The sequence below is a fragment of the Rhagoletis zephyria genome, unplaced genomic scaffold, assembly GCF_001687245.7.
Source record: "Rhagoletis zephyria isolate East Lansing unplaced genomic scaffold, Rhagoletis_zephyria_1.1 Rzeph_scaffold_14873, whole genome shotgun sequence".
NCBI lineage: Eukaryota > Metazoa > Arthropoda > Insecta > Diptera > Tephritidae > Rhagoletis > Rhagoletis zephyria.
In genome coordinates, this window is record NW_016171940.1 from 2,420 (window position 1) to 12,609 (window position 10,190).

At 37.6% G+C, this 10,190-nt stretch overlaps 1 protein-coding gene across 1 annotated transcript; it reads left to right on the forward strand.

Moving 5' to 3' along the window:
• Window positions 1-2,188: 2,188 nt before the first annotated feature.
• LOC108378767 (galactokinase-like) lies at window positions 2,189-9,472 on the forward strand (the record flags this gene model as incomplete). Its single annotated transcript, XM_017635068.1, has 4 exons — window positions 2,189-2,530; window positions 2,848-2,984; window positions 8,257-8,445; window positions 9,347-9,472. Coding segments are annotated over exons 1-4 (620 nt in total), but the record flags the coding sequence as incomplete, so codon positions are not given.
• Between the last annotated feature and the right edge of the window lie 718 nt (window positions 9,473-10,190).

The window sequence follows — 10,190 nt, forward strand, 5'->3', positions numbered from 1 at the left end:
TGTAAAATATTAAATCTTTATAGACAATTTTTCCTAGACTCACAGAATATCTTGATATGTTTTAATCCAAAATTTTAACAGTACTCTTTATATGCGATTTATGAGATCTAATGTGAAAATGGGGCGTATGCTACGAACTTGAACTTTTTTGTTTGAGTTTTTTTCTTCTCGATCGGTGCTGTAACTAATATTTACACGCCAGTCTTTCGCAGAACCTTTCTCTCGAACTCTCCAAGGCGCGCCTCATCGGATGTTGTCATTTAACGGACTTATACATATATATTATTGGGAGCGCTCTACTTCTCAGTTGTCTACTTTTCGAAATCATAAAGGCCAACAGTTATGTGAGTTTTTTTTTTTTAACGAGAAGGAAGCAGCGAAAGCCATACATCCCGTCAGTGTGGGACCCGAAGTAAATCTCATACCATCGTATTTCAAAAAGCTTTTTATAAAATCTCTTTGCCTTTCGGCATTTGCGTAACGACATCAAGACGTATAGCATAAATTGGAGGAGAAGCTCGGCCAAACACTTATTATTGTTATTAGTTTTGCTGGATAACAAACTCAGACTTTATGGCATAAATACAACTCCTTGTCTTGCTGTCGAAGGCGACTTTGAAATCGCCAAATAGACGTTGTGTCTCAATCCTCTTTCCGCGTGTCGTTTTCAGTATTTGACGTGTTATAAATACCGGATCTCCGCCGCATTGATAAGGTAATGGTAGGCTTCAGTCTTTCATACAATTCGGGGACGGAACTCACGGTAGTTAGCGCATTTGGAACGATCGCTTTTTTGTTGATTGGGCAGAGCACACGCCATATTATTTATAATAGTTGATGCCTGCATATTATCAACAACTTTTTGCCGTACTTGAATAGCTCTGCTGGCGGGACATTAGGTCCAACTAAATTAGCTAAAAGGATCACCTCAGAAGAAGAGCACTAGGCTACTCGGTAGCACACTTGGGCCTTAACTATTTTTAGGCCCCTTTGTGATACCACGCGGGACGTTAGAACCGCCCTACTTAAACCGTCGCGACATATCGTATGAAGTCTGCGAAACTCAAATGTTGCCGTTTTCATACTTCGGCTATGTCGGTTCAACCATCGAAGAATTCTGAGCCCAAGAACTTTCGTCTTTTTTTCCAAGCGCGAGCATTCACATATCAGGTTCCGTAAAGTTCCTTGCTTTTTTCATCTCTGCAGCTTCTGCAGAAGTCGTTGGGTGCAACCCCTAGCCTCTATGCGTGCCTTCCAATGGCAACATGACCTCCTAGTAGTCCCATGGCTGCGGCTAAGCCCCCTCCGCTCAGCATGGGGAGACCTTTCGGCCGCTTCTCGTTCCATTTCGGCCACATAAGTTTATGTCGTTGCAAGTTGTGAGACTATTCCACCTGTTCCTTGCTTCCGTTCCCTTTCAGGGTGGCTTAATAGGAGGGGTATGCTCTTTCTTGCAAGTTCGCCCGCCTTGACCGGCCTCGGAACCCACACCATGTGGAGAGCATACTGGTCAGCCCTCTAGTTCAGAGGTGCATGTGACCGAGTCAAGCGCTTCTAGTAACGCCTGACTGTCTTAGTAGATGAAGATATTGCTACATATGCAGCTTGGAAGACGCTGCACAGTCCCTCATTCTACCTTGCCCTCAAGTTTACAACCATCTTTGTAGAAGTGGAGTGATCCCATACCTCTTTATGAAGTTAAGACTTGGTACACAGTAATCTGTGCCCGGTATATCTATGTTCTTTAAGATTGCGGTGTGGCCATCCTGAATGTCTCTCCAGCCTGTTAACTGTTTTAAAACAATGTTGATTGGCAAAATATTGGGTAAGACGCACATTATCACTAATGGAGTTGTGAGAAAAGCGCCGAACATGCAGAGCAACGTAGTTATTTCCACCTTTTGAAGTGCTTCAGTTGTAGCTTTGCTGAGACCTGGTCACCATTTCAATATCGCATAAAGCAGAATAGGCTTAACAACTACTGCGTAAGGCCAGTACATTAGGCTTGGGGACAGTTCCCAGCTGTGTCCAAGAGGGTTACCGTTGCTTTTTTAACGTGTTTTAACGCGCAACCTAACCAATCTAAATGATACTTTTTACCAAAGAAAAAACACGCAAAGCAAATATCAGACTATTTTATATTCAAACAAGCATAAGACAATTCTTTACTTTAATTATTTTTTTGCAGTAATTATCCAAAAAAGTGGTACACAGTTAGTCTATCAGAAAAGCAAGTCTAATTACTCAATCTCCTCGTGTTTCTACGTGCCACTAATTAGCAGCAATCAGCAATCACTAGCTGCTGAATATTAACCCCAGCATTGCACATTCTACAAGTAACAAGTAAACTGAGACAATAATAATGCCTGCCGTCACCAAACTAGCCACGTTTGAAGAAATTTTGGCATTGGCCAAATCGACATATCATGAAATTTTTGGCGCTGATCCAGAACTGGCCTGCTGTGCACCAGGACGTGTTAATTTGATTGGTGAACATATCGACTACAATGACGGTTTTGTCCTGCCAATGGTAAGTAAAAAAATGCAGGAAAAAACTAAAATCCTAATTAAACCAGCTACATGAAAAAATTTAGAGCAAACGGATAAAGGCGAACAAAAAGAGAGTGAAAAAGGTATTCAGTAGCGGTGAAAAACTACTAATTAGAAAATTGAGCGTTAAATGTAGAGAAAAAGAAGAAAAATAAAAAATATTTTTTTGCTCTTTTGTAGCTAAAGCCTTAAATTGACGATTCGCTAGCCTTTTTTCTTGAATTGCTTGCCTTTTATTATTATATCGTAGTTTCTTGCTCTTACGCAGATATTTTTTCTTTTCTTGCCTGCCCTTAGGCGCTGCCTATGGTCACACTGATCGTTGGCGGCCGTCGCACGGACACTAAGGCTTCAGTGTTTACGCACTGTGGTGGATGTGATGACCCAAAGCATGTGGAATTTTCGCTACTCGATTTGAAACCGGAAGCGCCAAAGTAAGTAGCTACAGATAATTAATTGTGTCAAAGGGTTCGAACTGGCTGCCGAGATAGGTCGATCTTCCACTCAGCCATCGATATGTACTTAGCAGAAGTTTCATGTGGCTGAATGTTGTAGCTTAGAAGGATTTTTGTCTATATATGCATGCCTTCGTTATTTCGACTAGTTAGATAGACTTAATAATGGATGCAAGCCAGAGACCGTAACAGTTTTAACTTTTATTATAAAAATCGCTCTTCAACAATTATTTTTTGACTTTTATTTAATTAGATACTCCTTAAATAACAGTTATTTCTGATTTTTAATTTATATCTTGAGAAAGTGACCTGATCTGAAAAAAACGGTACACAGATATATAATCTACGACCCAATATTTAGTTAACGTGTTCAGGCGTCGGCGTTTTTTGTGCCATTTCAGAACGTGAGATTTTCCTTACAGTACTATTTTAACTGGTTACTGCGAGTATGTAAAGAAGACGAGTAGCGAAAGCTTGTCTATTTTGCAGCATCAAAAATTTCTTGGTAGTTATCTGTCAGTTGTTGGTGGTTAAGTATACGCTAAAATTATGTGTATGTATATGTATTGGGCGGTTAGTTAACTCAATCTTTCACACCTATTCTCATTATGCTTAAGCAGTCTATAACCTTCTCATCTACTCTATTTATTCACCTTGCATACTGGCATCGAGTTACACTTTTCTAGGAACTTCGCAAATTGCTGCTGGCGCCCATGCACTTTCGTATCTAGTGCCAAAAAATAGCTACATGTCCACCTAGTAGTTACTTGCTCAAATGATATTATCGCTGCGTACGAAAAGCGAACAAAAAATAAGAAAAAGAAATCTAATATTCGAGTGCAATATACAGAGAAAAGTATCCAAAAGAGGTGTGGGCATGCAAATGTAAGTCCAACCACATTTGTGAAGTGGAGTTGTGAACTGTCAGAGGAAAATGTGGTTTTTTGAACCAATCCAGCATTTCATTGGATAAGCAACGATAAAGGATTTTCAAAAACTATACTATACAGTCTTGCATCTGCGTGCATTTTGTAAATTTGTCGGTGTAGATAAATAAATAAGTATTTGTATATACTTGTACTTACTATGTATGTATACTACCTTAAAATGCTTCCCTTATATTTTGCTGCTTTAAACACACAATAACAAATTTATTCATTCTTTTGCGCGCAACTTCTACTCTCCTCTTCATTATTTTGATGAAAAATATACTACATGTTAAAAGCCTAGTAAATTAAAGATAACTATGTTTTGTGTGAGTGGTAGTGTCTGCAATATTTGCGGCTTAGATTTTGTCTAAAGTAAAACCTCTCTTTGGTGTTTAAGTTAGTGTTTAATTGCATACAAATTTGAGCCCAGATAAGTTGTACCGGCCACCTAAATATCTCCGAAACGGGAATTCTCAGTTTTACCAAACTTTGGGCAGACTATGTTTGACATATTTACTTTCATCTCAAATTTTCTCAGAATTACTATTTTTTGTTTGTTTCAAAATGGCGGACCAAAATGTCTCAAAAATGTTGCATTCAAATTTACAACTTTTTAATTAGAATCTCTAGAATAATTTCGAGTATACAGTTTTGTAGGCCATTCAATTTTAGTTTTAAGTTTTAAGTTGCTAAAAATTCGCGTTGCTTTTTTAGAATATAATTAGAAAACTGCGTGGCACTTTTTTAGAAACTTGAAACTTCCACTTAGTTATACTAAAATTTTATGTCCTACAAAGCTGCATACCCGAAATTATATGTATACTATATGTATATGGTTCTTTTCCCACAAAAATAGGGAAAAAATCCCTCTATTACCCACATCTCAAAACTTTATCCCACAAAATTCCCAAAGAATTCAAAACAATGCATATTTCAGTAGTAAAGAAGTAACATTCATAAAAAATAATAATAATAGATTGGCACTTACATATATGTATATGTTAGTGTTTGGACGAGCTTCTCCTCCGATTTGTGGCAGGGACCTAGAGTTTTACGCCGGCTCCGAACGGTGAGTGTATTTTTATGAGAAGCTTTCTTCCATGGTGGAAATACATTCGGAGGTTTGCCATTGCCTGCCGAGGGGCGACCGATGTTAAGAAAAAAGCTTTGTTCTAAATTTTTTTTGCGATGTTGCCTTGACCATCTTTCATAAATTAGCTTCGGTGTTTATTACAACCCAAGATTTTGAAAAAAACGTTTTCCATATTAAGGAAACTAATGCATACATATATTTGATTTTTTTATTGTTGTATACTTATTGGTGATTCTTAAAATTAGCACTGTTACAAATTATTTGCATTGTTTAAGCAAATATGATTTTTTTGGGGGCTTTAAAATTGAAGCACATACATCAGATAACTTATTCCGCTTTTTACATGAAACACAAGTTTTAATTGAAAATATTCTTTTTTACACATCACTTGAATTGGTTGACGTGAGAAAATTTTCAAAATTGTCCTTATACTTTTTAATAATTATATATCATTTCACTCCACATCACATCTTCAGAACGATTAATTACATTAGAATGTGGAATATTCTTGAATTTTTATCAATTATGCATTGGTCAATGTGTCAAAAGAAGATCCCTTTTTTATTCAAAATGTCCCTTTTAATAATTTTTGTGGCAAAATATCCCTCAAATAGGGAAATTAGCCACAATCTAGCATCACTGTAAGAGAGTAGTGATGGAAGTAATGTCGTCGGGTATTTCGCGACAACTACGTTAGAAGTCATTCGACTGCAGACCCATTTTAATGACATGCGTCCCCATCAAGCAGTTGCCCGTGTTAACACCGACTATGTGTCAAAGCAGTTCTAGAAAGCTCGCCAGATATTCTCCTACCAAATTGATGTCTCGTAATATCTTTCAGGACCCCTTCCGTGCCAGTTCATATACCATTGTGGTCTGCAGAGTTTTTATAGGTTTTGTACAAAGGTTAAAATGTTAGTTTGTAGGGTGTTTGTGGTATAACCAGCTAGACGTTTATAAAATATAATAAGCATTCAAACAGTAAAAGGCAAATAGTCCATAATGGTCAAAATATCGCACTTCTACTCTTTTGTGGACAATTGTAGACCTATAAAGTTTAAGTATTTTGCTCGCCGCACGCCTATCAGATAATATGCGAGTTGAGAGAAGAATGTTTCTTTCTACTCCCTAAAAGTATCGTATATGCCATGGTAGGAGTACTAAGCAATAACTTAACTCGCTCATAAAAAAACAGATCTACAGCAGAAATAAAGTATTATTACATATTTTATTTCTTTTTCATATTAAATAGCTAATACCCTGTAATTTTCACGTCGCTTGAGAAGGCAATTCAAAACAATATACCGTCACAATTCCACCTGTATTTACATATATATTAAATTTAGAGCAAGATTTTGTTGCCATGCACAAAAACAATGGAAAAATACTCAAAAATTTTGGTGCATAAGTTTTAAGTTAATTTTCGCCAGCATTGTTCAACAAATCATATGTGATTCCGTCAAGTTGTTTGTTGCTTATCAACTCCAATGCAGCAATGGCTACTTGTCCCACAGACAAGTACAAACCTAGGTATTTAACCTAGGTCAGGTATTTGTGGGTAAAATAGTATCGTAGCTCTCGCAGCAAGCATCAACAATTTGCACTCAACACATGTACACCGTCAGCAATGAGTAACTACTTGATGAGTGATGTTGCTTGTCTACTTGCTAACTCGTCTGCAGACTAACCTAAGATACTCGTATATCTACTGTCAAGCGATTGGCATAGGAGACCGGCTGTCCAGCAAGCAAACAAATAAACAAGTCAACTGAAAGACAAATGCACTGGTATGCGTATAGAATAGAGCTGCCAGAATTGTATCACTCAAAACCAGAAGAATTCGGTGAAAATGTCTTAAATACAGCTTCATCAGCCCCTTTCAGAATTAGCAATTACCTCCTCGAGCCATTTGATACCAAACGAAGTATCAGATAAGTTTACGCCATTTCATGTGAATATTTAATCTGATATTGAAGAAGATAATAAGAGTTTCTGGACTGAACCGCTCAGGCACAATACTTTGCAAGAGCTTACAATTTCTGGAGTATGGAGAGAATCACAACCATGCCAACAAGTGCTACTTAGGACTGAGTAGGCATCTGAGAAGTAAAGTCCTACCTCGTTGTACAAAATCACAGTCTATTAGTCGTCCATAATGCCTGTTCTGGTGTATGCCTGGGAGACATGTGCAACGAACACATCTCATGAAGCGGCTCTTCCGAGTTTTCGAGAGAAAGATTACGCGAACGATTTTCGGGCCTCTACGCGTTAGAGATGGCGAATAAGGCAAACGATTTACCGATGAGCTATTTAAGCTTTACAATTATGTTGATAAAGTGCAGCGAATTAAGATACAGCGGTTCCGCTGGCTAGGTCATGTTCGAGTGGACAAAAACATTCCGGAAGAGGGAGGCCTCCTCTGCGTTGGAAAGAGCTAATGGAGAAGGACTTGGCTTCACTTGGTATTGCCATTTGGAGTCACTTGGCACAGAAGAGAAACTACTGGCGTGCTGATTTGGGCTCGGCCAAAATCGCTTAAGCGGTTACAGCGCCAATAAAGATGAAAATAAGAGTTTCAATACAACCTAGTGAAACGAGAAATGTTTGCCTATTAAGCGATAATAAAGTTTTTTCATTCACGACACAAATGAAGATGAAAATGACTTTGGAAAATTATCTTATATAGAAAAACAGTATACATATCCGCATCTTGCCTTGTTTATAAACGGAGGCAAAAACCTGGGGATATCTGGCAGCCCTCTTATAGAAGCGAAATTGGTTGTGCATGCACATCTACACCCATAGTGCCTACACACGTGCACACGAGCTCCTTTCAAAAGTCCAACAACTCAACTGTAAGGCCACAAAGGAAATGAAAATATGAACTCAAAGTAGTTTACGCAATGTGATTTGTATGTGATTTGTATGTGTGTGCATGCATGACTATATAACCATTGTGTATTTCCATGCAAAGTAGTCCAGAAATGTGAATGGCAAAGGTTAGAGCGTTCATTAAGGGCTTACGGCAAATTTTCACCTGTAACGTTTTGGTTAAGTGCAATGTGGACAAAGCAAAGCTAGTGAAGAGATGAACTTATTTCGGTCGAATACTATGATGCTGCCACAAATAAAAATTCCTTCTTTTATGTACACTAGCGCTTACTTAAACACTAACTAATTTGACACTTCAGCATACTAACTTAGTTGTTCTTCAACTTTTTCTTTTCAGATGGGCAAACTATGTGAAAGGTGTTATTCATTATTTTGCCAACGAACTGAAGTTGGAGGGTCAGTTGCCTGGCTTCAATGCAGTATTTGCATCCAATGTACCAGTGGGTGGCGGTTTGTCTTCGAGTGCAGCAGTTGAAATGGCGACTTTGACCTTCCTGGAACAGTTGACCGGCAAACAACTGGAGAGGTGAGTAAATTAGTAGTCAAAAATTTAGTAGAAATGCGTATTTATACACGGCGTACAAAATTTTAAATGTATGCAATCCTGCTTAGCATACCATGTACAAAATTCTCGCAGGCAGTTTGTTATGCGTCCGCCAGTGTTGCCAGGTTATTGCAGTAGTTTACCCCCAAGGGCATGCCATTTTCCCCTAGATCTCCCTTTCCTACCTTTAAATTTGGTTATTTAGAATTTATTGTAATTTTAATTTTTCAATGTAAATTGTAAATAGTAAATGTAAATGCTATTTATGCACCACGCTAGACAGTATGCGCTGAATCGTGAATACCCCTAGTGTATTTTTATTGAGTACACATTTCAGAGGGATTACATTTTTCATTTCACTTAAACTTGAAACTAAATCTAGTTGTTATTTTTTATTTGGACCAAAGCATTAAACTATTATCGGTAATATAAAGGCTGACCTTGTATAATGTTTGACAGAAGAATTTGCTATTAAATTGCAAAGGCAGAATTAACATCAGTGATGACGGGAATGTCCCAGATGGGTTGTAATATAACAAAGTAGTTTTTGTGAAACAAGCAGATAAAGGGTATTGAATATAAGCTCTCGATACATAAAAGCGTTTACGCAGATAACGGATTTCCCCCAAAAATCCGTTTTGAATTTCCCCTAGATGCATTTTCGTCCCTCTAAAGCTTCAACCTAAATATTTGGTTTCCCTAAATTTACTCCTAGGGTGTCAAAAAAACCTAAATATGTATAGGGGGAAAACGTCCGATCTGGCAACACTGCCGTCTGTAACTTTTCTTTCTTTTTGTAATTTTGCTTTACCATAGCTAGCTTCATAAACTAAGTATTCGAGTAGTAAATAAAATATTTATTTTTCTCCTGCATTTTTTTAAGCAATAAGAAACGCGCCCTAGTATGCCAAGCCGCCGAACACAAGTTTGCTGGTATGCCCTGTGGCATTATGGATCAAATGATTTCCGTCGCTGGACAAAAGGATCATGCGCTGCTGTTAGACTGTCGGTAAGTACCTATATGCAATACCGCTTTCAGAAAGAACTTTTTGATATTTTTTATTATTTGATGTCGGAAACTGCGCTTGAACGCAGGCCTGCGGTCACCGAAAATATCTAAACAGTCTAACTAAAATTACACAAATTACAAATTAGACATATCAAATGCATCACAGAATATTTGCTGCTGCACCCATTACTTTTTTCAGTGATTCTCCATTGCTGGGCATGCGCACTCAAATAAATAGCGCTAAACAATAAAAGTGTATTAAAACGCATTTTGTGTAAACAACTTTATTGAAAAACAAACAAAACAACAATAAGTAATTAATTGTATAAGATCTATAGCGAATGATTAAAAAGCGAATGAGTAGAATTTTATCCATAATGACTGCACCGTAAGTTTTTCCTTAGACCCATTTGAGCAACAACTACAAAATCAACTACAAACTAAAAATATTTTGCTGACGACAGCCGAACTCTTCTCAAAGTCATAGCCGGCGGCATTCCACTTATATTGAATGACTGTATTACAATATGATTTTAGTAAATTTTCGATAAAGCTGAACTATAAAATCCCATGGCTGCTGTGCTGTGCTGCGTGCTGTCAGCTTGATGCCAACAAAAAAGCCACACATGAACTTTTCTAACTTTTTGCTATCTGCACTATGTGTATGTATAATATAATAACTTCCAAGTTGTAACACAGCCGCGTATTCATACAAATT